This window comes from Trichoderma aggressivum, assembly GCF_033847375.1.
Source record: "Trichoderma aggressivum f. europaeum strain CBS 100526 chromosome Unknown scaffold_041, whole genome shotgun sequence".
NCBI classification, from domain to species: domain Eukaryota; kingdom Fungi; phylum Ascomycota; class Sordariomycetes; order Hypocreales; family Hypocreaceae; genus Trichoderma; species Trichoderma aggressivum.
In genome coordinates this window covers 228,179-254,156 of record NW_026946407.1, presented here as the reverse complement: position 1 = coordinate 254,156, position 25,978 = coordinate 228,179, and the positions used below count along the sequence as shown (strand labels likewise).

The 25,978-nt window shown below is 48.1% G+C and overlaps 9 protein-coding genes across 9 annotated transcripts; 4 read left to right on the top strand and 5 right to left on the bottom strand.

Annotated features, from left to right (window-relative positions):
- Nucleotides 1-1,662: 1,662 nt before the first annotated feature.
- On the top strand, nucleotides 1,663-2,587 carry Triagg1_8446 (transcriptional regulator family: Fungal Specific TF; the record flags this gene model as incomplete). Its single annotated transcript, XM_062903293.1, has 2 exons — nucleotides 1,663-2,255; nucleotides 2,314-2,587. 2 exons carry the CDS (start codon nucleotides 1,663-1,665, stop codon nucleotides 2,585-2,587), a joined length of 867 nt encoding a protein of 288 aa, XP_062752639.1.
- A 1,204-nt stretch (nucleotides 2,588-3,791) lies between these two features.
- Triagg1_8445 (uncharacterized protein) lies at nucleotides 3,792-5,285 on the bottom strand (the record flags this gene model as incomplete). The annotated part of the gene is made up of 1 exon (XM_062903292.1): nucleotides 3,792-5,285. One exon carries the CDS (start codon nucleotides 5,283-5,285, stop codon nucleotides 3,792-3,794), a length of 1,494 nt encoding a protein of 497 aa, XP_062752638.1.
- A 904-nt stretch (nucleotides 5,286-6,189) lies between these two features.
- Nucleotides 6,190-8,532, top strand: Triagg1_8444 (uncharacterized protein; the record flags this gene model as incomplete). The annotated part of the gene is made up of 4 exons (XM_062903291.1): nucleotides 6,190-6,477; nucleotides 6,538-6,799; nucleotides 6,865-7,142; nucleotides 7,207-8,532. 4 exons carry the CDS (start codon nucleotides 6,190-6,192, stop codon nucleotides 8,530-8,532), a joined length of 2,154 nt encoding a protein of 717 aa, XP_062752637.1.
- A 660-nt stretch (nucleotides 8,533-9,192) lies between these two features.
- On the bottom strand, nucleotides 9,193-9,773 carry Triagg1_8443 (uncharacterized protein; the record flags this gene model as incomplete). The annotated part of the gene is made up of 3 exons (XM_062903290.1): nucleotides 9,193-9,223; nucleotides 9,273-9,590; nucleotides 9,664-9,773. 3 exons carry the CDS (start codon nucleotides 9,771-9,773, stop codon nucleotides 9,193-9,195), a joined length of 459 nt encoding a protein of 152 aa, XP_062752636.1.
- A 3,252-nt stretch (nucleotides 9,774-13,025) lies between these two features.
- Triagg1_8442 (uncharacterized protein) lies at nucleotides 13,026-13,943 on the top strand (the record flags this gene model as incomplete). Its single annotated transcript, XM_062903289.1, has 2 exons — nucleotides 13,026-13,578; nucleotides 13,651-13,943. 2 exons carry the CDS (start codon nucleotides 13,026-13,028, stop codon nucleotides 13,941-13,943), a joined length of 846 nt encoding a protein of 281 aa, XP_062752635.1.
- Nucleotides 13,944-14,109: 166 nt separating this feature from the next.
- Nucleotides 14,110-16,193, bottom strand: Triagg1_8441 (uncharacterized protein; the record flags this gene model as incomplete). The annotated part of the gene is made up of 8 exons (XM_062903288.1): nucleotides 14,110-14,220; nucleotides 14,283-14,365; nucleotides 14,420-14,465; nucleotides 14,519-15,059; nucleotides 15,125-15,386; nucleotides 15,679-15,748; nucleotides 15,820-16,024; nucleotides 16,093-16,193. The coding sequence occupies 8 exons, from the start codon at nucleotides 16,191-16,193 to the stop codon at nucleotides 14,110-14,112; spliced, it is 1,419 nt and encodes a 472-aa protein (XP_062752634.1).
- Nucleotides 16,194-17,824: 1,631 nt separating this feature from the next.
- On the top strand, nucleotides 17,825-19,579 carry Triagg1_8440 (uncharacterized protein; the record flags this gene model as incomplete). Its single annotated transcript, XM_062903287.1, has 6 exons — nucleotides 17,825-18,002; nucleotides 18,081-18,328; nucleotides 18,409-19,212; nucleotides 19,274-19,317; nucleotides 19,393-19,409; nucleotides 19,488-19,579. The coding sequence occupies 6 exons, from the start codon at nucleotides 17,825-17,827 to the stop codon at nucleotides 19,577-19,579; spliced, it is 1,383 nt and encodes a 460-aa protein (XP_062752633.1).
- Nucleotides 19,580-19,706: 127 nt separating this feature from the next.
- Nucleotides 19,707-21,320, bottom strand: Triagg1_8439 (transcriptional regulator family: Fungal Specific TF; the record flags this gene model as incomplete). Its single annotated transcript, XM_062903286.1, has 5 exons — nucleotides 19,707-19,819; nucleotides 19,875-20,194; nucleotides 20,255-20,663; nucleotides 20,735-21,223; nucleotides 21,296-21,320. The coding sequence occupies 5 exons, from the start codon at nucleotides 21,318-21,320 to the stop codon at nucleotides 19,707-19,709; spliced, it is 1,356 nt and encodes a 451-aa protein (XP_062752632.1).
- Nucleotides 21,321-22,333: 1,013 nt separating this feature from the next.
- Triagg1_8438 (uncharacterized protein) lies at nucleotides 22,334-24,785 on the bottom strand (the record flags this gene model as incomplete). The annotated part of the gene is made up of 5 exons (XM_062903285.1): nucleotides 22,334-23,267; nucleotides 23,335-23,932; nucleotides 23,977-24,180; nucleotides 24,299-24,481; nucleotides 24,545-24,785. 5 exons carry the CDS (start codon nucleotides 24,783-24,785, stop codon nucleotides 22,334-22,336), a joined length of 2,160 nt encoding a protein of 719 aa, XP_062752631.1.
- Between the last annotated feature and the right edge of the window lie 1,193 nt (nucleotides 24,786-25,978).

Here is a 25,978-nt window from a genome sequence, read left to right as displayed (position 1 = left end):
GGCCTGGAAGCGGAAGAGAGGATGTAAGTTTCATCCGCTTTGTGTTGCATAAATAAAGCAATGTTAACAATAAAATGAAAACCTCCTTTATCGAAAGAAAGTTAGAAGTGCATATTGTTAACATTGAGTATTTAGCTATAAGGTTATAATTGATTAATTGTTAGAAATGAAGTATCAGAAGCTAGGTACATGTATATAAGTTTACGTTCTTACACTCATTTAGACAACTTAGCCACTTTGTCATCGTAGCAATTAGATTGGATCAGCTGCCATTCTACTAGTTAGCAATAAGAATGCCCGTTTGCCAACCAGGCCCGACCTGACCGACCGTTATTAAAAGCCTAGGTACTGGATTGTCCCCTGAGAACAACTCCCCGTGCTCGTAGTACCAACTTGAAGGTAAGAGTGGTTCGGTGTATGTGCAAAGTCCTTACTATTGGTAAATGTTTTTTTTTTCAAAGTTAGGTACCCATTTGGACATTCTGATGACATCTAAAGCAACGCACGTTTGAATTGACTCGACAAGCACATAAGACTCTAGCTTGTCTGACCGCTATAAAGACCATAACGCGAGAACAAGTCAAGGAGCCAATTGATCTCGCTGCCATAGCCTCGTTCCACCAGGAATGAAGTCACTGTTTCGGCTGAGGGTCACTTTCAACCAGGTAGATAACTCGCCTTGTTTTCTTTATCTAGACATGAGGAAACCGTTTCTCTTCTCTACCTTAATAAGGAGCAGACCCGGCTTAGTCACTAATCCTTGCCACAGACATATTAATTGATCACGGGGGCCGGTTAATCTCTCCTTCAAAACATATCCCAACCGACATACCTATGAAAAGCCTAGGAGTGGATTTAAACCATCAAGGAGTAATTACTCCCATTGTGGTTTTAGCAACTTTTTTTTGGCGAATGAGGTTTGATGCAGATAATGATTGTTTTCTCATCTTCTTTCTTTCTGCTCTCATCAATATTCTCTTTCTCTCCATTTTCCCATGGTCGTCCTTCCCTTTCGCTCTAGTTAATATAATTTTGTTTAAACCAAAAAAGGACCCCTTTTTCACAATATATTTATAGTTTCATTCAATCCCGTCCATCTACTCCGTAGACTCATGCGCGTGAAAAACGCCGTCTATATTTTCCGCAGTGGGTCAGACACCAGGCTATTTCTCACTTGTGTACTCGTAAACGTCCCGACAACACTATGGAGTTACTTGTGGGATATACTACTCCGTACGCATATTATTAATATATCCCTGCTCTGAGACAGATATCACACGAAATCCTCCCTAGCTAGACGCCAAAATGTCGGTCTAAGCTCAGCTTAGAGCATGACAGATCATTGATGACTGGCAAACTTGATCCATATCTTCTCCACCTTTAAATTGAAGATGGCACATATCTTGGACCTCTACAATCGGTAGCTTCAAGCACAAAACCTAGCGTCCCGTCAATATCTATCCGCTTCGTATGATCCATTGGGCGATGAACCAGGCCTGTGCCGAATAGACGTTCGCAGCCGTTGCATTATATTGGATGCTAGCCCGCGCTGGATAGAGGCAGCATCTCCCTATTGACGACGACTTTTTCCCGCCTTTGCCGTCTCTCTTATTCGCGACCTCTCTTATTGAGTCGTTCATACATATAGGGTCACGAACAACAATGCCTCAACACAACCCGAAGCAGAAGAGACCTAAGGCCGAGTACGATTTGATGCTCGTCAAGAGACGAAGATTTCGTCCGGCAAAGGCTTGCTACCCATGCAGGCGGCGCAAAGTCAAATGCAATCTCAGTCGGCCCTGCGAGAGCTGCAACATCCGTGGACACCCGTATCTGTGCGATTATACCACGCCTCTGCAAGCAAATGCCCCAGATAAAGCCAGCAATGCCTCGGGGGCAAGCAAATTGCATCTCGCAAGCGATCACGAAGAGGCGGTCACCACTCCAGCGGTGGACGCCTCCATAGGCCTTTACGTGGACCCCGTTGCGCCGTATGACACAAAATTGCACCTGGGTCCGGATTCACTTCCCAGCCTTTTGGCAAAATATGAGAGGCTCAACTCTCACCAACAGCACCAGGAACGGAATTCCTGGCAGGGAGTTGCCTTCAAGCCGCCAACGAACCCGCAAACCATCTTCGAATTGCTTTGCCTACAAGATTCTAGTACTGTGTCGCCATTCACCAATCTATGGAAGCCTGAAGACGGCCCCGAAGTCGTTTATAATGCGCTTCCAGAGGATGAATCTTTGAGAGGGTGAGCCTCAAAAGTACATGGCCTTTCTGAATGAACGATTTAAATTAACGATGAAAAGCTATGTTCGCTTCTTCCAAAATTCACTCTTACGTATTTTGCCATTCGCCATTGACTTCACTCAATTCGAAACTGCCCTTGCCGAGTTCCTTGAAAAGCGCTCAAAGCATCCCGCAGAAGCTCTTCAGAATCCTCCATCTGCTTGTACACTGACTTGGTTTGGACTCTTATTCGGCATTCTTGCATGCGGCGCACAACTTGGGTCTGATCAGGAATCTGAGTTGATCAAGGCTCGTGTTTTTGGTGAGAGTCCCGCAACCATCTTCTGTCCTTGATATGCCGTCGACATCAAGCTGACATTCGATTCGTGTAGCATGTTGTGCGTTCCAGTGCTTAAGGATGAGCAATTTTCTTTCTTTTCCTGATATCTACACCATTCAGGCTCTCATAATGCTTGCCAATTTTTTGCAGAATCAGGCCAATGCTGGAGCCTCTTGGTCAATTTTGGGTAAATACTAGAGCCAATCGCCAATGCTAACCATGCCTTTGACCGGATCAAACCTCAAACCTGGTGCTGAATAAAGTATTCATAGGTCTTACTATACGGCTCGCACAGACACTAGGGCTACACTGGTCTCCAGAACCGGATACCGTGGATGCGGATCAACAGGACGAGGCTACGGTTAAATATTACATCTGGTACAGAAGTGAACTCTGCTTATTTCTACGGAAATTGATGCTAACATGAGCATCAATAACTAGGCGATCACTGATATGGCAGGACACACTGGTCTCGTTATGTTACGGAAGACCGTCCTGTATCACTGTCATGGACGAAATCCCATCCGAATTGCCGTCATCATCATTGACACCGCCTCAGACGTGCTCTTTCATAGCTAGTTGCAATCACCTATTCACAATTGCAAACAAAATCTGTCAAGCGCTCAACAAGGCAGGATTCTCCAGGGAGCCATTATCAACGAGTGAAATACAAAACTTCAAAAACATAATTGACCGTATCACCAAGCAGTCAACTCCTCATCTTCAAGATGTCACAAAGTGTCAGAATCGCGACGAATGTATCCAGAATAACTTCTTCCGGGAGTTTGTGGACTCTGTCATGCTCTGTCTTTACCGTCCGGCGTTGCTCTCCCATGGCGACGCATACAACAAAGAACTTTGGACTCCGTATTTGCAGCGCTGTCGTTCTGTTCTTCACACTTATCTTGAGCTGCTCAAACTTGACTGCCCTATCAGGCGGTCGTGGGTTTTTGTTCATGTCACACTCAGTTGCGCCTTGACCCTTGGAATTGCTGCTAGTTCACAAAATGACATTTCCGATAAACTCTTTCTGAAAGGGTTCCTAGATACGTTTTCGAAAGCAAATATTTTTGCCAACGTGTCATCCTACCAAGAAGCGCTACGGTTACTTCGACAGTCAATGAGTACATATGATTAATCCACAAAGACATCAAAGAACTCATAATGAGCTTACTGATTCAGCACTGAGAAGAAGAAGCATTTGGACTTGGACGTCGTCTAATTGCTACCTGCTGTCTCCGCTTGTTGCTGGAGGTATTTTGGCACGCTTTCGCCAGCTCGCCACTTGTACTGGCTTCCTGGATGGTCCTCCGGTAGTCTCTTAGATCCGATGAACACTTCTCTGGCCGTTGCACCTTCTTTCTCGACGCCACTTCGGAAAACTCCTCGTCGCCGTAACTCTGGAAGAAGATACTCAATGATGTCCTCAAAACTACCCGGGTTTGTGACGTGAGCCAGGTTGAAGCCGTCTACTCCAGACACTTCGATCCACCTCTCCAGCTCATCAGCTACTGTTGTTGGACTACCTACAACCTTTGCCCCAAGGCCGCCAATGCTGAGATATTCTACAATTCTTCTCTTGGTCCATGGGAGATTGTCGGTCCCTGGGACGGTGTCCGACCATCTCCGGACTATTGACTGCAACCTAGGTGAATCGGTGAAGCGGAAATCTTCGTCATCTGAATAGCCAGAGAGATCAACTCCAGTCCACCCTCCAAAAAGTGCCAAAGCTCCTTCTTGGTCAGCGTATTCAAGATAGCTCTCCTTCTTGGCCTGAGCTTCCTTGTCTGTTGCAGCAACAATAACATTAATTCCCACAATCACTTTAATGTGGCTCGGATCCCTCCCTTCCTTTTCCGCTACATCACGAATGTTATCCACTGTCTTCTTAACACCTTCAGTTGTCTGGCCGCCGACAAAGATGGCTTCTCCGTGCTTTCCTCCGAAGCCGTTGCCCGCCTCGGATACTCCAGCTTGGAAAAGAAATGGAGTGCGCTGCGGAGAAGGCTCACAGAAGTGAGGACCGGGCACCTCAAAGTACTTGCCCTTGTGGTGAATTTGGAGAACGCCGTCACTGGCAATGTAGTGTCCATGCTCGCGATCTCGAACCACAGCGTCATCTCGGAAACTTCCCTCCCACAATTTATACAAGACTTCCATATACTCATGTGCAATGGCATATCTTTCGTCGTGGGGAATTTGTTCTTTCAGACCGTGATTGCGAGCTGCACTGTCGAGGTATGACGTGACGATATTCCACGCAACGCGGCCCTCGCTGAGATGATCCACTGTAGATAGACGCCGAGCAAGCGCATAAGGCTTCTCATATGTCAAGCTAGCAGTGACTCCGAAAATGAGATTCTTGGTCACAGCTGCCATTGCAGGAACCAAATATAGAGGGTCATTGACTGGAAACTGGGCGCCAGATGCTAGAGCTGGCACGACATTCGAAGGGCCCTTGTATACGTCGTAGGGTCCCAGCGTGTCAGCGATAAACATGGCATGAAACTCTGCTTTGTCGAGGAGCTGCGCTAATTCTGTCCAAAAGGAGAGCTTTGTGTATTGGTCGGTCTTGTTTCGTGGATGTCGCCAGAACCCGGGGGCGAGATGACCCGGAGTGTTCATGACAAAGGCATTCAAGATCATTTGCTTTTTGCCTTGGGCATGCCCGTCGGCAGCGGCGCCAGCAGTAGTTGGTATGCTGTCTCCCATTGCTAATTGAGTGATGTTGTACAGTAAAAGTTCATGAAAAGGTCAAAAGACTTGTTGTGGGATATGCACTCAGTAGCAGTGCCGCCGCAGCATGTACGAGGGATATGCTTATTTGGGTTATAAAGGCTTTTATATAAACACCGGAAATAACGCTTCATGTACCTTGACACATTATCAGAAGAATTAAAATTATCCTATTGGCTCTATTAAAACATCCTGGATCCCATGGTTATTACAACATCATAGCTTCTTTCAGCTAAAGTTGCGCGAAAGGCAAGGCTGATGTTCCCCATAAAGTCGTCACACTATGCGCAGAGCACGCAATACACACCATGATCTCACATCAACGGCCGATCTCGCATACATACGGCTATCAGCACCCAGTAAAAGATCGAATTGCAATCAACTATCAATTTTCATTTCATTTAGCCGGATACCGTCACTAATTTTCGATTGCTGCTCGCCAGTTGTGCGGCATGATTCCAGGTCCGTTTGTCGGCCTTCCAGAGGGCCCTATCTCGCTTTACCTCAACACCACGGGGCTTTGGGGTAAGCATTTGGACACGCAGCTGAGCGAGCAATTGCCGAGCCGTTTAACAGTTTGAGGGGACGAAATAACGTCATTACTTCCTAATGCAACGTGCTGAACTTATGGGTCCTTAGTTCCCAAGGTTTCCCGACTTCTGGGAGAACGGAGATCGTCCGAGATGGGCTGCATGAAGATAAGAAGTCGATAACGGTCAATGCATGATGATTTAAAAGAACATGCCTCTGCGCTTGGTTCTCCGGGCCAGCTGTTGGGAGTTCATATCAAGGCGGCTTATAGCTCAGAAAAACATCTTGTCGCTGCACTTCGACGAGTCAACTTCCTCAGGCAGACAAACTCTTTCAACTGGCATTCATCATGTCGGTGCAGCTTGGAGTCTCTGGGGTGCCCGTTATCCCCCAGGGGACGGCATATGGCCTCCTCATTGGGCTTGGAGTGGCCTTTTGCGGTGTCATTCTAGTTGCTATCAAAGTGCAAAGGGCCTATTTATCCGAAGATTCATCAACATCAGAGATGTTCATGGTCGCCAATCGATCAGTTGGGAGGGGTTTAACGGCGTCGGCGGTGTTTTCATCGTGGATGTGGATTAACGAAACAGTGTTTTCAGCTGCCTTTTGTTACAAATTTGGACTGGCTGTTCCTTTTGTAAGTCGTTGTATTGTGTCAATAAGCTTGATACAAAAGGCTGACATGTGAAAATTACAGTGGTGGGCTACGGGATTGTGTTTCCAGATTGCCTTGATGGCAGCCCTTGGTGTATTGGCCAAGATTCGAGTTCCGTATGCTCACACGTCATTGGAGATTATCCGCATGCGCTATGGCAAAATCGGACATATCGTGTTTATTATTTTGAACATCACAAATAATGTCTTTGGGTGCGCATCCATGATCTTGACAGGATCACAACTCATATACGGCGTCTCCGGTATGCACTTTGTTGCAGCTACCATTCTTATACCCCTTGGAGGTAAGTGCTGTCTAAAGTGCCCTATATCGTTCACCGAGGGTAATGATAATAACAATCCTGAATAGTGGTTCTGTATACAGCAGTGGGTGGTCTGAAGGCCACCTTCTTGACGGACTACCTTCACACGGCTATTGCCTTGATTCTCATCATCTATTTTACCCTGACTACTCTGACTCACGAAGCTGTCGGGGGTCTTGGAGGTTTATATGACAAAGTTATGGCAACAGCCTCTGAAAATATTATTGCGAGGAATTATGAAGGATCCTTGCTTACAATGAAATCCCAAGACGCAATCATTTGGGGTCTGATCTTGAAATTCGGAAACCTCGCTCTCGTGGTCATGGTAAGAGATACAGTTCCGCGTCGTCATAGTTCACATGGCTAATGTTTCGCTCTCCTCCCAATAGGACACTGCATTTTGGCAAAAGTCATTTGCTACTGAAGTCAAGGCTACTGTGCCAGGATATAATATCGCGGCAGTCGCTATATTCGGCATTCCTTGGGGCCTTGGCACTGTCATCGGTCTCACTGCAAGGGCCATCCACAACACACCCATATTCCCGACTTACCCCGGCGAGTTCTCTCCGAGCCTGGTAAATGCAGGGTTGGTGATGCCGTACACTATCAAGGCTCTTATCGGTGACAAGGGCATTATTGCCTTTTTTGTTCTCCTGTTCATGGCTCTGACTAGCACTGTCTCTTCTTCGATGATTGCTGTCAGCAGCATTTTATCATTTGATCTGTATAAAACATACATCGACCCAAAGGCGTCAGATAAGAGACTTATGAAAGTCAGCCATCTTGCTGTCGTTTTTCACACCATCTTCATCACTGGTATCTCGCTGGCGCTTAACTACGGAGGCGCTGACATGACATGGATCGGCTATTTCAGGCCTATCCTCTCTTGCCCGGGTATTATTCCTCTGGGCTTGACCCTTGCCTGGTCAAAGCAGACCCGACTAGCAGCAATTGCTTCGCCTATCCTAGGATTTCTCACAGGCCTCAGCGTCTGGCTAGCCACTGCCAAGTCACTTTATGGCACTATCAATATTGCAACCACAGAAGCGAGTTTCCCAGCCCTCTACGGAGCCATTGCTTCGTTTTTCTCTCCTGCTCTTTACTCAGTCGTCATTTCTCTCTACAAACCAGACTCGTTTGACTGGCGACGGTTTCTGCTCATCGAGTTGGCGGAAGCGCCAAAGGGCGATGACAGCGAAATATCGTCTCCACCAAGTGATGATGAGAAGGAGACCAAAACGAATATCGGACTCGATGGCTCTCAGAATAATGGCATTGTGGTTTCTGAATCGCCAAGCGAGAATATTTCCGTAACTGTTTCCTCCGACCCCGAAAAAGCAAAGACCGTCAACGTAGGGGAAAAGAGCACGCTGAGCATCTCCACGGAAAGGGAGATTGGCAACATCGACCTCGATAATGTGCGACACCCTTTTAGTGAAGAGACATTGCAAGAGCTTCGCCGATGGTATCGCATTGCTTGGATCTTCTTTGTTGCGATTGTCCTCATCACCTTTATCGCCTGGCCAATGCCCCTGTACCGCAACTACATCTTTACCAAGTCTTTCTTTTCAGGCTGGACCACCGTCGCCATAATCTGGCAGTTCTTTGCTTTCTTTGCGGTAGTTTTATACCCTTTGTATGACGGAAGGCACGCAATTGTCAAAGCGTCTCGAGGTGTTTGGAGAGCAGTTAGCGGAAAGTTCAACAAGACATGAGCGGATGGCCGGCAATTAAATACTTGATAGATTGGCCGGGAATGGCCTCTTCGAAATAGAATTGATACTAGTGCTTACCTTGCCAGGATCTATTCATGGACCAGTAATCGATATGAATGTTACGGTTGCTGTCAAGGTGCCACTTGCATACAGTTATTTTAAACGCCGTACGGATACGGCAGGTAGATCAATCGCTTAGGTGGGGCTTCGGTGATTTAGAATCCCGTTGAATTTAATAGTTTGCCGTAAGCAGTTGATTTAATCACTCGGCGATTGATTCTTAAGGAATATTGCGGACCCTGGATGATAGCATAATCATGATGCTGGGGTCCATGGCCACTTACTACAACTTGGTTTCCCATGACTGGTTGTAGTGAGAAACCCAGAATAGGACTCATTGTTCAAGTGGTTTAAGCCCATGTCCCTCCAGCTTCTACGGAGTTGACAACTACCTACGAGTACGTCTTATTGATTATGGCACCCAAAAAAGGGGGTAAATTAGATGTGAAGGGCAATTGTACATGTATGTTCATGTTTATTCAACTATGTTCATAAGTCGATGAAGTATGTATATACAGCGAGAAAAATATATAGAGAATTCAAATAAACATCATCGCCCATCAGTCATACGGACCTGCTTGTCTACTTGAAGATAGACATTTAGCACTGGCCGTTCTCGTTGCAGAAGTGCCTAAAGCATATTAGTTATGTCTCTTTATATACGAGTAGACAGTACTTACCACTCAATGTTGACAGTTCCGAAAGGAGCCCAGTTGGTGAGCTGGTTCCAAGCTCCGTGAGACAGATCAATGCTGTCAGCAGACGGGCATCCAGGGCAGGTATCCTTGACAGTGGCAACGATAGTTCGGCCCTTGCCGCCAACACCGTCGTTGCTACCAGTGTTCTGGATGAAGACCTTGCGACCGCAGTACTTGGGAGGCCAGCCGTTGCCCTGCCAGCTGGGGGTAAGGGCAACAATCAACTCGTCGTCACCATGCTTCTCGCCACAAGATCCGGCAGCACCGCCCTGGTCGTAGACGGTACCGGTACCCCAGTGCCTAGGAATTTGATGTGAGTAAAGTCTCTGAGAAACTTGGCCAAGCAATCTCGATCATAAGTAGGAAGGCATACTCAGTTCGCTTGGCTTCAGGAGCAGATCGAACACGGGACGGAGGCTCGGGGAGAGCGCTGACGAGGCTGGCGGCAGCGGCCAGAATAACAACGGCGGTCTTGGCGAACATTTTGAAAGGTTGGTATTTGGTCTCGGAACTGAAGTTCGAAGGAATAGAGAAGCTGAGTTGTCAGGAGCTGTGATGAGATGCTGTGCTGGATGATTGAGACAGAAAGGGCGGATGTGGCCAAGGCTTTATATACCCATTGCTCGTATTGTTCCCTGGAACCTTTTACCAACTCGTCCGTGTATTCATCGTCGTCGGATGCCCTTCGGCTATCGCCAACCCAGGGATCCAGAGTTTCGCGAATAGCTCAAGCCGGCGAGCCCGACACACGGTTCCAGCATCATCATGCTCTCGGTGTAAGACGTACAATTTTTCCGCTAATGCGTTTCTCATGGATTTACACGCGGGAGCTAGGCAGGGCGAGCAGCCGTGCCCATGTAAGCATAATAGGCCAACTTTAGCCCCAAGTAGAAGCTAGTCAGTAAGGCGATGGTGTTTCGGGAAGGTAGAAAAATAACTGGGTAAGACTACGAGTTGTTTTCTGTAAGGCGCAGGTTGCTGCGTAAGTCGATCAGGCAGAAGCAATTAATCTAGACCACGGCCCCCTTGACTCAAGTATGCTCATATGGTAAGCGTTTGCCTGCATTCATATTGCTTTTGCAGGGGGCACGTGGTCCTATGAACCATCGATCGTGAATCTTATGGGCGCTCATGGGTTGTAGGACGAAGCTTACTGGTGGATTTTTCTGGCTTGTAACGGGTGCTTTAAAGTTCCTATTCGAGTCTGCCAAGAGAGAGAGGCTGACAGGTAGTATCTGCAATTAAATTAGTCTTCACGTCGCACCCCAATAAAACACAGGTACACATATTAAAATGCATAACTCTATTGTACGTAAATATAAGTCTAAAATGCGATAGTCTACCCTATTGTGCACTACTGTGTACCTGCAGGAGGAGTAAGCACATACGTTTTCTTACTTTCTGGTCAGTAGAGAATGCCCTTGGCAAGAATAAAGCCGCCTATGGATGTTATGGGAGATGGCCTGATTGTAGGCGACTGCCTTGTCGGGACAACACCAAATTCTACTTGCAGAAACAGCAAAGAGGCCTCGCCGGTTCTTCATGAGCCCGACATTCATTGCACGACGCAGTAACCTCTTTGCCATTCCTTTTTGCCATTCAAGAGGCTTCGTGTTCGCTAATTCTTTTCTCGTGTTTGAATGGTTCAATTACGCTTTGCGCCAATACGAAAACTCAACTCAATAACCCCGAGGCCTGTGCCATTATGAGTGCAAGGGCGCAGCCATAAAGCGGTGGGATATCGTCCTTCCTATCTAGTATCACTTGATGCTAACGAGAAAACATGAGATAGTTAATCATCTATTCAAAAATAGTAAGGCCAAAAAAATAGAGTATCATTTTGTATTTGAGCCTCAAGCGCTTACGGGCAAGCCCGGCGATCCGAGACGTCCCATTACGGTGTGGATTGTCTGATCAGACATGGCAGTCAAGAAGCTAGATGTCTGTATGCAGTCAATATGCAGTGGGTCAACACCCTCTGCACCCTCGAAACTGGATGCATCGTACGAAAGACGAACGTGGTGCCAGGACTCCGGAGGGTTCCAAATTCCGAGCTCCCATTTTATGAATGGGTCAAATACAAGCATACCATCACCTCAGGGCAACTTCTTGTAGCATGTCAATTTCCCATCACAGTCTCAATATTCGAAACGCCGAATTACGTGGTCTTTTTTCGCTATCAGATATCGAAAAGATCCATGGATCACAGACTCCCCTGAGCTCTCTGGTTGACGAGTATTCCGCGTTAACCATTACCCCAGCTAGTGCAACCAGTCCCATGTGGCAGTGCTTCAGGGGTGTCGTACTCTCCATCTTGCTTGTTCGGGTTCCATATGTCAACATTACGGCAGCATCCGAACCAACTCCCGCAGAGAAATGCCAGCCAAACGGGAACACGGGCCATGTTTTTCGCCTAACTCCGCAGACTGGAGGTCTCGCGCTATCAGTTTGATGCCCTCGCGTCTTTTTACTTGGAGTACACAGATACCCATAGTCAACTTCATGTTCTCTCTGCTGTAGCTGCTGTAAAAGGAAGATACTGGGGACTTATAATTTGGCCGTCAACTGCTTTATGCGATGCTCGCTATTCTTAGTAACGGGAGTAGTTTAGGCAATTCCTGCGGGAGCTGAAGTTCCGGCAATCCGGGTGTGAAACTTTCCAAGACCGGGGCATAATTCTGTCGATCCGGCAGTGGTCTCGATGATCACGGTTCGTCCAACAATTTCTACAAGCGCTGATGATCATCCTTAAGATGGAAAAATTGAACATGATGCAATTGCCGGCTCGGATATTTAATGAGGAGTTTAAAGACGCTCAGAATTTAGGAATTACTTTTGAATGAATCTCACGTTTTCGTCATGGCTCACTGCAGAGCTGTGTGGCCTTGCACGCATGAGACAATATGGTAGCACGGGCACGGATACCCTAGAGCGGGCGGTTGAAGAGGTGAAATGGAGGATACGGGAATTCGTAGACACTGTGCAAAATACTTGTACATCTGTAAGAGAAAAGAAAAGGTCATGGTTTGTACATACTATCGTAATCAACATACCCAACCATTCGTGATTCCCTCAAGCCGGCTTAGACAGAGCGATTTTGATTGTTTGAGTAATAGATACCAAGTTTTGGGCTGCCTGACTTTTAATGACCTTGATGTCCACACTAGCAACTAAAAGTACCTAAGTAGTTTATACGCTACCTGTACTAAGATGGCTAAGTTCAGCGTCTATCGGTCCAATTGGAAAAGAGTTGATTTGTTATCTGCACGTGAAATGTCAATCTTGAAGTACTCGTACCTTCTACAGAACGGACTCAACTCAACAGATGGATGGGATAACAAGAATAACCGTCATTGGTGCGGAATAAATAAATTAAAAAAAATATATTAATTTTTAAGGCACATTCGGAATTGACAACTGGATACCACTAATTGCTACTATGATTAAAGTACACGTAGTTGACGCTCAGTGACTGCATCTTCGTCTCCTCAGCCAATCGCTTCTTCCGACACCGGCCTCGCAAAAGTCTGCCGACGGAAGCCGGTCACGGGACCGGAGTTTCTCCACAGATCGTTGCCAGATGCTTTTGAATGAGGCATCAGTCATTGAGCTTGCACCGACATCAAGCGGCTTCGATTTCCCATAAGGTTCTGGCCATTTCAGCATCTCGCGGTCCGACTCTCGCCAGTAATTCAAAACATCCTCTCTAGCGGATTTTCGCTCTCAAGCACAGCCATGGCAGCGTCGCTGAAGAACAGCAAGTTGGCCTTCATTGGCGGGGGCAACATGGCCTCTGCCATCATTGGAGGGCTGGCCAACCAGGGCATCGACAAGCAAAACATCATTGTCTCCGAGCCTTGGGATGTCAACAGAGAGAAGATTGCGGCTACCGGTGTGCGGACAACTACCTCCAACGTCGAGGCTGGCCAGGATGCGGATCTCATCATCATTGCCGTGAAGCCTCAGGTGACTAAGACCGTCTGCCAGGAGCTGGGCGCATCTTGGGCTCACCGTGCTACCTTGCCTATTGTTGTAAGCATTGCTGCTGGAATCACCCTTGACAGCTTGCGGGAATGGACCAAGACGAGCGAGGGCAAGACGGCGCCAATTGTTCGTGTCATGCCGAACACACCCGCGCTTGTTGGAGAGGGCGCATCGGGACTCTATGCAAGCGAGGACGTCAAGCAGAATGAGAAGCAGCTTGTCGATGCTCTTCTGGGAAGTGTCAGCAAGGCTACTGAGTGGGTGGACAAGGAAGAGTTGCTCGATGTCGTGACCGGATTGTCTGGTAAGTTGTGCTATATACTTCTACAACCATGTAAACGCTTCTACAAGGAGTTTAGCCTGACATGTGCGCTAGGATCCGGCCCTGCATACTTCTTCGCCATGGTTGAACACCTTATTGCTAGCGCAACTGCTTTGGGTCTTCCGAAAGAGCAGGCCACTAGGCTGGCGAAGCAGACGTGTCTGGGAGCTGGCCAGATGCTTGTCACATCCTCAGACGAGCCAGCTCAGCTACGCAAGAACGTCACCAGCCCCAATGGAACGACCTACGCTGCTCTACAAACATTTGAATCATTGAAGTTCGACCAAATCGTTGACAAGGCTGTCAAAGCTGCCACTTCCAGAGCTGCGGAATTGGGTAAATCATAGAAGGGGAATTGTGTGAGAATAAAAGTATTTTGCCAGTTTCACTTTTCTTTTCAAGTCTTTATGCCAGAAGAAAATGACAAGTAGAGGTAAATAAGACTCATTGATACCGTGTTGCTAAAAGGGAAATAAAATAATGAACTGGGATATCTCCTCTATCCCATCACCATCACTTGAGTTCTCTGTGGGACCCCTTTTCGGCCTTGTCCTCTTCACCTGAGTTCTGCGTGGAAACAGGGCAACCAACAACACCGTCAAATTCCGCCACGATCAAATCTTGCTGCACTCGTGTGTCAGAAATAAAGGATCGATGGAAAGTAGGGGGTAGGGCGTATGACTTACAGGGCCCAAAAAGTTCTTTCCAAAGAAAATCCAATAAACCCCAACGACCATGGCAAAAATGCCGATGACAACGCATACATAGTCTACACAACCTCATTAGTGACTTGCAGTTCCATGTTGAATATACCAATACTTACTCATGTTGTCTCCAGTGACCGGAAGAAACGTAGGGAAGCAGAAAAACTATGGATACTGTCAGCTAGATCACTGCTGCTAGTTAAAGTAAATAGACTTACCACTGAAGTAACAACAACATAGAGTGCAGCGATAATGTTCACGATCAAGCCAAATATCTTTCCCATTTTAAAGGGGGTCTTTGCAGACTGGTAGTTGGCAAGCACCTTCCTTCCACGGACGAGGAGGACCAAGATTGGGACCGAATAAGACATGTTCAAGAAGATGGTGCAAGACGCCACGTATGCGCTGAAAGCAACCACTGGTCCCAGATATAGGAGACCGAAGAGGATATTGAAGACAAAGCAGAACATGATGGTCCGTACTGGCACGTTTAAACCCGACTGGATGTGAGCAAAGTAATTGTGAAAGACGATGCCGCGATCGCGAGCCATGGCGTAAAGCAATCTGCTGACACTGGTAATGCTAGCATTCGTGCCGTTGATGAAGCACACGCTGAGCATCAGACTGAGAATGGTGGCAGCAGCCCGGCTCTTTGTTGCTTGGAGAATGAGCTCGACGATGGGCATACCGGTTGGAGTAGCGAGGATGGTTTCGGGGTCGACAAGACAGAAGAGCATAACAAGAATGAAGGCAAAGCCACTAAAGCAGACTTGTTAGCGAAACCCTGATAGAAAATACATAAAGAGACGTGGGATCGAACTTACGTGACACCTCCAATAACAATGGAGTACAGCATTGCTCGAGGGGCATCCCTGGACGGGTTCGGCATCTCTTCTGTCATATGCAACACAACGTCGAATGCAATAAGAGAGAGAGCAGACTGAAGTAGACCCAAGATCCAGGCCATTCCATCGGGCCAGCCAGTCTCGTTGTTGAAGTTTGTAAAGACAAACTCTGCGCTAGTCTTGTCTGACATGGAGAGTAGAACAATGCTGATGATGACAACGCCGAAGATGGACCAATATACTGCGTTCAGGATTAGTTTCATGTTAAAAATTGCTTCTTTGAACTCTTGTCTTGGACTGAATCACAGGCAGCATCGTTCCATTTTCCTAATATCCTATTGCCCCAAATGTTTGCGACTGTTGTAAAGACGAGGACTGCTACGAAGATTCCATATGTTCTAGCTGGAGTAATTTGATATGATCCGTTCGAAGCAACTACTGCAGCGGCAGAAATAAACTGGGCTAAATCATCTGGTGTTAGCAGCGCCCAAGGAGGTCCGTATAGGTCGTAAAAGGCAATGTTTGAAACTTACAGCCAAAGTAGTCCTGAACAGTCACCACGACAAGCCAACCAACAATATTGGCCCATCCGACTACAAAGCTCTGTAACATAGTTACTTGTTAGTAAACGAGATGGAAAGCAAATCGTGGAAACACCGAATCAGGGATCTCACCATTGGCTTTCTCCATCTTTCTGTGCAAAGAGCGTACACAAAGTGGTACTGCCCTCCAGCCGTCGGCCAGATAGAGCTGAGCTCCCCAAGACTTGCGGCCACGCAAAAACAGCATAGGACGCAGAAGATGAAACCGTACAATAGTGCAACAGAACTACCAGACGGCAGGACAAGACCTATTGAGCCAGCAAGCGCAATCCAGGTGCTATGTTGCGAGTCAGTAAGCTTGAACTCTTGATTCAGTGTCTATATGGGGGTGATAATGAATCATACTTGAGAATGGCAAAGGCCATGGCCATTGTTGAAAGAGTTGACAGACGGGGCTGAAGAGCCCCGTCTCCTGATGGGGAGGCATTCGACCCAAGCAGCGCCATTGTTACAGAGACTTGCCAAAGGTGTTGATGAAAGACAAAGAGAAACGGATACACGACGGATGTACAAAAATCGAGGCGGTGATGGGCCTGATTTGTATTCACCGACTGCTTTCAGCTATCGGTCAGCAAAGCGGAACGTCTGGAAATCTCCCAAGGGACATGATCTCCGCGCCTTGTGCGCTCCGATTGTGCCAGACACGTCGACAAACTACCACGCTTTGGTTAGTCCGGATATGCTGCATCGTTATCCTTTGATAATGATAACGAACTGTTGAGGCATTGTTCAAGTGACAACTGGTGGCGATGGCTTCGCATGTGTCTAGGACAAATGATACGGGTATTGGAGATATACCTAAATAGGCAATTTCGCGAGAGACTTACTGGTGCGTTCCCCAGACCCAAACTCGCTATCCGCTAAAAACGCGGGGTATGAGGATGCCTATCTAGATAATTGCCTTGGTCCAGGGGACTGATTTCTCAGAATCCTTCCTAAATTAGCAACAATGAAGTTCGTGGGCATGGGTAATGTGGCTCTCTATCTCAGCGGTCCGGGAAAGCCTCAAACCCTCAGTGGGTATGGGGGATTGATAGCAAGGGGGAAGATCCGTACCGAATTCTCAGCCTAAGACATCCGTATCACGGGTGGAGTTGCGCGTGGAGCGCGGACCGCAACGTTCTCCTTCGTTCCCGTTTCTCGGTAACACGGTGGCATGCGGATGGGATTCTTGTGATCTGATGGTTGCGGCGAGCGCCACGGATTGGCCTAGAACTCGGGGGAGATTCCCACTGGCCGCTGGACACGAGCGTGCTTCTATTATTTGAAGAGTGAGAAGACGATGGCACAAAACGAGAAAAACTCGCATGCGCGTGTGGGCTGAGGGCCACGTTCTCTTTTATAGATGTAGCAATATTCACACATAAGCAGGCCCCCCTAGACGCATGCTTCAGGGGTTGGCTGTGATAAGAGCCGTTGTTAGCTGCTGTCGACCAACAGCACGTTGCATTGAGCTGCTATTGGGAGCTAATTCGGTATATCGGCAACTAGGCATACTGCTAAGGACGTTGCTATCTTCTGACACTTGAGTTCGTGATGCCAAACTGATGTTGTTTTGCAAAAGTGAATCTATATCTGGGGAAGTGGGCCAGTAGATTGCTCCGCAAACAGCTGTTGTGGATTGAAACATCTAGATGATAGCTTTTAATTGCCTTTATCGTAATTGGTTTCTCCCTGACTTGAAGTGCTTGTGGCGCCGAGTGGACCGATGCCTCCCGCTTTTACAATGATACGGTCGCCTCGGCCGCCCGCATTCTATATCGGGCAATTCTGTGAGAAGTTGTAGAATGATACGCGACACAACAAATTTGACCCTTTCGTCACCTATCGATTAAAGGGACGCCGATTCTCAGAATATTTCCGCTTGGAGCCAAATCCACAGCTGATTGTATGATTTCCATGACCTGATATTGTATTTGTATAGAGATCATCCACCACGACCCATTCTCCTTGTCCCACAGGTAAACAATATTAATAGTTGAAGCGCGCCCTTTTACTCTGTAGAATGGCTCATTCACAGTCTACTGCACACGTCTATCGTTCTTTAAAGACCCTAATCTAGCGACCACTGCATCCAATGACATCAAAAGACGGCTACTCATGGACGAAGGCCCAAGGTCTTCAAGCCGGTGTCCCTTCAATTGGTGTGATTGAACCGCCGTCTAATGTTAAGAGCGCCGACACAGTCTACGATGTCATTGTCGTGGGTGCAGGTTATTGTGGTCTCACGGCTGCTCGAGATGCGAGTTTGGCAGGTAAAGAGCTCAAATGCTAATCTCAATTGGACGAATTGTGAAGATGGCTGACTTTGGCTTCCTTTTCTTCTCCACTAGGCTTGAAGGTGCTGCTTCTAGAAGCACGCGACAGAATCGGCGGTCGATCATGGTCATCCAACATCGAGGGATACCCATACGAAATGGGCGGAACATGGGTATTTTGGGGACAGGCCAACGTATGGCGCGAGATTGCAAGATACGGCATGCAAGACGAGTTGGAGATATCTTACGACTTTTCCAGAGGCATCAATAAGTATTTGCTATCAAGTCCGCAGGGCAGGCAAACCTTCACCCACGAAGAAGAGGTAATACGAAGCGTGACTCCAACAACATTTGACTGGCTAAACTCCATTTGAGTATCCTGAGAGAAGCTGACCTTGCATAGGATGCGCTGATGCAATCCTCACTCGCCAAACTCGTCAACGTCGACGGATGCCTGGGAAAAACCGTCGTTCCTTTCCCCCACAGCGGTGTCCTCACCCCAGAGGCCCGCAAGTACGATCACATGTCCGTCGCCGACCGCCTTGCCGAAATCAAGAACGATCTTACACCCAACGAACGACTTTGCGCCGAGTCATTCGTCCTTCTCTGCAGCGGAGGCACTCTCGAGACAACAAGCTTCTATGAGTTCCTGCACTGGTGGGCACTGAGCGGCTACTCCTACGAGGGCTGCATTGACTATCTCGTCAAGTATAAGTTCCGTGGAGGCCAGTCGTCGTTTGCCATCAACTTCTTCAAGGAGGCTCTGGCATCAGGGAACTTGACATACGCCTTCAACAGCCCGGTTGCCACCATCCAGCACGGCGGCAATGGTGTTCAGATTACAACGCGCGCTGGCCAGACGTACAAGAGTACGAAGATGATTTGCGCCATTCCGTTGAATGTCTTGAACGATGTCGCATTCGATCCACCTTTGGCCCCGGGACGGAAAGCAGCTGCTACCACCGGTCATGTCAACCAGTGTGTCAAGGTCCATGCTGAAATCAGCGACCGAGATCTCCGCTCGTTCACGGGCATCAGCTATCCGCATAATGGACTTATCTACGGCTTCGGAGACGGAGAGACCCCAGCGGGCAACACGCATGTGGTGGCATTCGGCGGGCAGCACAACCACTTCCATCCGGAAGAGAACCTCGAACATACAAAGGCAGCCTTCCAGGGGTTTGCGCCCATGAACATCGAGAGGCTGGTAAGCAGAACTCGTGAAGTACGTTGAACGCATGAACCATTGGCTGACAGGACCAATTCAGGTCTTCCACAACTGGTCCAAGGACGAGTTCGCCAAGGGGGCTTGGTAAGTATCATATTTTTCTCATGCCTCCTTTTCTTTCAGCGCGTGCATTTTTCTGACTTTGGGATTTTGCTGTAGGTTTTTCCCAGCGCCAGGTTTGCTATCCATGCATTTGACGGATATGAGAGCAAGAGAGCGTAACATCGTATTTGCTTGCTCTGACTGGGCCTTAGGATGGCGTAGCTTCATCGACGGCGCCATCGAAGAGGGAACCCGCGCCGCGATTACTGTGCGAGCCGATTTCGCCGGTCGAGCGAAGCTTTGAGAAGCTGGTCTCGAGGGATATCTTTGAAAGCAGAAACAAAACAAAAAAGGAAGAAAAAAGAGATAAAACTTTACAATAGAACAAGCGAATAATAACTTTGTTCGCAGCGCCATCAACCTTTACATGATTAAGATTGGGCGTTGACGAGTGACGACTTCGGTCCATCTTTGCGAATCTTGGTTGGCCCATATGTGTTCGAGGCTTTGGACTGCGATAGGGATAGTGCCAAACTCCGTACAGCTGTAGAGACTTTGTAGTCGTTGAGAGAAGAAGGCTCGGTGTTCTGGCAACGTACTTTCTGCGGCAGCGACAAAATATGTCCAGACTAGAGCATGACAACCATCGACGCTTGGTTCAAGGTCGAGAACTGTCTCTCGAAGCCGCTCTACAGATCGGATAGACTCTTCTTTTGAGATGAGATGCAGAGCACGATTGCGATATAACTCGCAAGCTTGTCGGATAGCCTCTTTCATTACAGCGACATTCGCATACTGCTCCGGATCTTGGCTGAGCGAGGGATACGAAGACATAAAGTCTAAGTAGTAGTCGGGCTGTTTCGACAATGTTTGCAGTCCTTTGGTCTCACTGGATAATGGAAAGCCAAACAATTCGAACCTAGATGGTTTGATGCGTCAGTGTATTGCTGCTTACATGCAACAAATGGAAGCAACCTACATTCGCGTTTGTTCCCTGATGAACCCCCTTGTAGTTACCGACAAAGACTGCACGGCATCAGATGATTGTGCTAGGTTTGAGAGAATCTCTAGCAGGTGCACGTAATTGTTGGCACCTGTGATTGTTTCCCCCACGAGCAACACAAGGATGGTTGCCCAGGTTGATAGACTAAACAGTCTTCTTGGTTCTAATTGGAGCGAGTCGCGAAATAGTTTCGATAATATCGCATGCTGGCCCACCTCGGCCGCCATTCGCATATGCGGCGCCCTTTGTGATAGATGAAAGGCGGCGATAACGGAGATGGCCTGTCCGACTAGTTCGTCTTCACAAGCGAGAGGAAGTAGGATGTCGCGATAACCATTGCCCTTGAAGTCAAACACGACCATTTTCGGCGCGATGAATTCCGAGACTGCCATCCGAGAGATTCCATGTTAACAGCTGCTATCGGTATCACCCTGGGATTAGATGGAAGCGTCTTACAATGGTTGAAGAACAATCTGAACTGGGGAGACACGACTTGAATCGAGCGTTGAGGGTGAACAATTGGCATGTTTCTCGGTCCAAGCTCTTCCACATCGTCGTCTAAACTCCCATCTGGAGAATCTGTATCAGACGGAGGTTTATTCGGGGGAACCGGCCCAACTATTGGCTGCGCATTTGACACTTTTGGTGGAGAGGTGGAACTCCGGTGAGAAGACAGTTTCGTAGCATCTGGAGAGGATCCCGACTGCTTGCTGGTTACGGTGACCCATCGGTAACGATTCGGCGCTCGAGAAGCAGCTTTACCAGCATTGCCGGCGGCACGATTTGCAGCCTGTGAGATGCGCGCCGGGCTGCCATTCTTCATGTGGGAGCTGAACCGACACTCGATGCCTTGGCCGGAACACTTGATCCCCTTTTTGCAGCACTTGAAGCATTCGGGCTCTGTCTTATCGCAGCGCACTCGGCGCGTGCGGCACTCGAGACAACCTGGTCTAGAGTCAAAATTACGCGCTAGGCACAGGGGGAAGAAGAGACTAGAACAGAGATTGATGGGCGTACCATTGTTCCTCTTTGCCAGCGACATGGCGACGTAGTTGGAGACTGGCTGTGCTTTTGCCACTGAAGCTCTCTGTAAGCGGAACGATGGAAACTTCAGAGTTGAAGGCGGCGTACGTACGTGTAGCTTTTGCGATAAGAGCTGAGGGGGCTCTTTGGCGCAACTTAATTTTCAGTTGACGGGGCCAGGGCTCTAGACAAGGGGGGCGAAGTTCGGCCACTGATAGCGAGGGCCAAGCAAACAACGGAGCGAGAAGCACGGAATACGGCGTGGAAGATGGAGGAATGTGGAGACTCAGCTTTGTGGGGGGAGCCGTGATGTCCGATAGTGCTAGTCCCAAAGGACACAAGATGATGGTTAAGACTCGGTTCTTCTGGCCGCGGCTATATCAATAGGTTTGCTGGTAGACCGGCATTAGAGAGAGCAATTACTGATGCTTGGGTTTCGTGCTCTTTCGCCGACCTGATGAGTCTGCACTCATAAGCCGGGGCTCCTCAGACTCTGCAGGCCATGCGTTAGACGCTACTCTCGTCAGATATCGAATTTAGCCAGTTGTACTCCGTATGCATGAACCAGAACCAACAGCACGTTACCCCCAGTCACGGCGAGTCTCGGAAGCCACTGAAGATTATCAGTATGCGGATATACGGATCAATGAAGAAAGCTAGTTCGCTAGACTGAATCAAATGCCGGCTCATGTCAAAACCTAGTGCTTACCCCAATCTTGTGCCTGGAAGTTAGAGGAATGCGATGCCATCAATGCACGCCTTGCTAATTCTAGAAGTCATCCGCTTTTTGTCGTCATGAGAACTTTAGGGTGGAAAGGAGAAAGTGCGCGATACGTGTGTGTCCGCCTATCAACTATCTAGTATTTCCGGAGCCTCGATTTACACTCAGAACGACACACATATTGTAAACTAGGTACATGAAAGTACATGTCCAGTAGGTTCGACTCCTTTTGCCGATGTATACAAACAGTACCAACGCATCTGCCGACTCTTCATCTCGCTCCGGAAAACCCTACCGAGACGCAACCCCTTTTACGACGTCTTTACATTCATGATAGGCCCTAACCACGACTCGTAATCGTCAGCACTTGTGCCATTTACGCCGTAACGCAAAGCGCGGAGCAAGGGCCGGAAAGCACCAGATATCAAGTCAAAACCAGTGCCATTCTCGTGCATGAGAAACGGATAGAGCAAGATGAATCCGGTGACCGTGTTGGGATACGGCCAACCCAGAAGAGATGCGATGTCAATGCCGGGAGGGATATGCCCAATACCCCATTGCGCCATAATACCGTAATTTGGAACGCCGAGGAAGCCCTCCTGCAGTGGTAGATCCACGTCTGCAACATCAAACTTGACAGATGGGTCAAAGCCGTAGTAAGTAGGGACGAAGGTTGTGTTGACGGGCACAGTTTCTAGGCGTATGAGATTGCTGGGCTGCACGATGATAAAGTTCACAATGGGCACATTGATATCATCTGGGACCGAGCCGTCGCTGCCAAGGATGCTATAATTGCCAATGTTGACCATGCCAGGGCTCGTCGAGTCTGACCCTACATAAGGCCTGTCGTTTCCAACCCATGCCGTTGTGTTGCGCGCAATATATACTGTGTCGCTTCTACTATATGGTACCCCGAGATATGGAACCACGTAACTGCTGCTGTCGGTGGCAATCTTGATATGACCAGAGTAGACGGGCTCCGAGTATGGCTGCGGCTCATCTGGGGCTGTAAACTGCACTTCGATCTTTGCCGACTTTCCCGGCTGCAGGGATAGTTTCGATTGGGATAATTTGGCGGTGGCGTACTTGGCCTCATGGACGTTGGTAAATTTGACGAACACCTGGTCCGAGCCCGCGGTGAAATTGTTAAAAGTTCGAATGTATGATGCGCCAGAGTGGGAAATGGAGTACGTTTTGAGTTTCTTGGACGTATTTTTGATCGTAATTGTCTTAGTACTTTGCCGGCTTTGGTGAGTCGAGCAAACTCAGCTGAGAAGGCGAAATTTGGGAGTCGGCGGCCACGGCGGCGTACGCGTTGATCAATCCACTGCCTTGCTGTGTGACAGAAGAGATGATATCCATACCCAGTGCCTTCATTGGTACTGCGATTGACTGTAGAAGCGATATAATCTCTGCGATGCTGAGATCTGGTCGCTGTGACTTGACCAATGCATAGACGCCAGCGGTAAAGGGCGCAGCCATCGATGTGCCGGACAAGACGGCATACCCACCAGCTGAGCGTGGGTATGTGGATAGAATATTTCCTCCTGGAGAAGAGAGCTGGGGCTTAAGTGTCATCTCCACGGTCGGGCCGATGGAAGAGAAGTAGTCGATGGCATGACCAGCGGAGTTGGGAGAGTGTTGTATCGTGGATGAGTTGAAGAGTAGCGTATATTCTTCTTCGGTAGCAAGGCCCTCAATGTCCTTGATTATCTGCTGTGACTGGTTGTGGGGGAGGAAGAGAACAGTAAATTGAGCTGCGGTATCTGGCTCCGGTAAAAGGACTGGTGTGTCCGGATCGTCTGTATAGTAGATGATGGTTGTCACATTGGGTGCTGACAGTTCCGGCGAGTATGCGCTGAGCGAACAAAGCTTTGTGAAATAAATCAATACTGCCGTATTTGCTCCATCTGTAATTGCGTTCTGCGCAGCGTCCAGACTCTGGTGTCGCAACCTCCAGCTTGCAGTTCTGTGACGGGAAAGTCGAGACCGCTGCCGGCTTGGAAAATAGTGACCGGCTTATCGGCAATAACAGGAAAAACCGAAATGTATTCCAGTGAACTGCCGATATTGTTTTGTGCTTTGTATACCGTTGGATAGACTTCATTTTCCACAGGGCCTACAGCCAAAACTTCCGGAGCCAGGCCTGGCGCAGAGACTGCATAAGGCCAAAGATCACCGTCATTCCCAAGAGCAGCAATGATAGCCACGCCGCTCTCCACGATACTTTCAGCCAGTGAAACATATGGGGACGGGCAGCTCCCAATACGACAGACTGCCGAGAGACGTGGTGATAAGGTCGACACCGTCTTCTGCAGCCTGTTGCATCACTGCCATGATGACGTCGTCTCCAGAGTTATCACTGCATCCAAACACCCGGTACATACCAATGGTCGCCTCCGGAGCAACTCCCACAAGTCCAAAGCCTTCGTTTTGGGCATCAGTCATACCGATAATACCTTGGATATGTGTTAGTCATTCTGCTATGAAGTGAGAGATTGGGCCTGAATGCGGCTTCTTACCAGCAACATGAGTGCCATGTCCCCCAACTGCACATGTAACCAAAGGGTCGTCATCCGGAACGGGAGTATTTGTTCTAGTGTAGTTATCTCCAACCAAGTCGTAGCCAAAAGGTATCTTATAACCTGGTCCAAAACCGCCACCAAGTGACGGATGTAGATAGTATACCCCGGTGTCAATAATACCAATCTTCACACCTTTGCCTTTAATTCCGCTTTCGTGCAACTTATCCACTCCAGCCATTTTGAGTGGCCTGTTAACGTCAGAGTTACCCTAATGTGTGGAAGAGTATCATTGCTTGGTAACTTTGGCATAGCGGCTACGAATGTTTCTGGGCGCAGCACAAGTGTAACCGGCCAGACATTCTTGACACCGCTGATCTCCAATAGATCATATTTCTGAGATATCCTGTCTATAACAGTCAGGGATAAACCATAGAAAAGTTTAGCATTGTTGAGCCCTTTTCGGACACGACACTTGATTCTTCCACTTAGTCGCTGAGAAAAAAGAGATGCAGCTTTTGTGCTGGGAGTGTGCTTAAGTTCCACAATATAGGTATTTGGGATGTAAGTGACGTTTTGGGCGCTAGTGGGGCGCGACTCTACGAAACCATTGCCGTTAAGCTGAGGGTTTGACACCACTGGGTCGAGTAAATAGAAGAGAAGAACACTTGATAGGGTGGTCTTGAACAAGAAGGTAGTGGGCTTTTGAACGACCACCCTGCTCAATTTAGACCCCTTTTTAATGAAAAGAAATACGATACGTAACATCTAGCCACATACCTTCGGTGTTGCTTTGCAGATCATTCAGTATTTTGTCTTACCATGTCGGTTCATGCACGTCTTCTTATCAACATCAACAACGCGGTAGATTTGTTTAATTTAGTGATGTATTCCAGTCTCATTGTACGCAGTTCATGGAAACATCTAGGCCGCATTTAAATGTTAGAGTCATGCGAAATGGCGTGCTTGAGATATCAGCCAAGTTCAACTTCCAATCAGTGAAATCCCAAGCAACAACGCTTTACTGATTAGTTCTATAATCACCGTCGGTTTTTGACTCGGTCATGGAATCTAAAACTAGATTCACTCACCCGCATAACCGAAAATTAGCCGGCTGTGGTAACCTTCTTGGCAGCATTTTGGAATCCATTGATCTACAGACTGTAGCATGTAGTTGTCTCCGGTGTGTTGCCCAAACGTTACGATGTTGACCTTTTTTGGAAGCGGGTTTCATAGTGAGTCCTGTACTAGTATCCCGTACTTGAAACTGTTAAAAGATTCGACTAGTTGTTGGCACGAATACAATAGGCGGATCTAAAAAGCGCCGAAGTCCGGCTGCGTGGCTGGAATCCCGTGAATGAGGAAGCGGAGAGACGAGTGTTCTCATTTTACTTGTTTCTCCATGTCAAGCGAATTTTCCTCGCTTCTCAAACA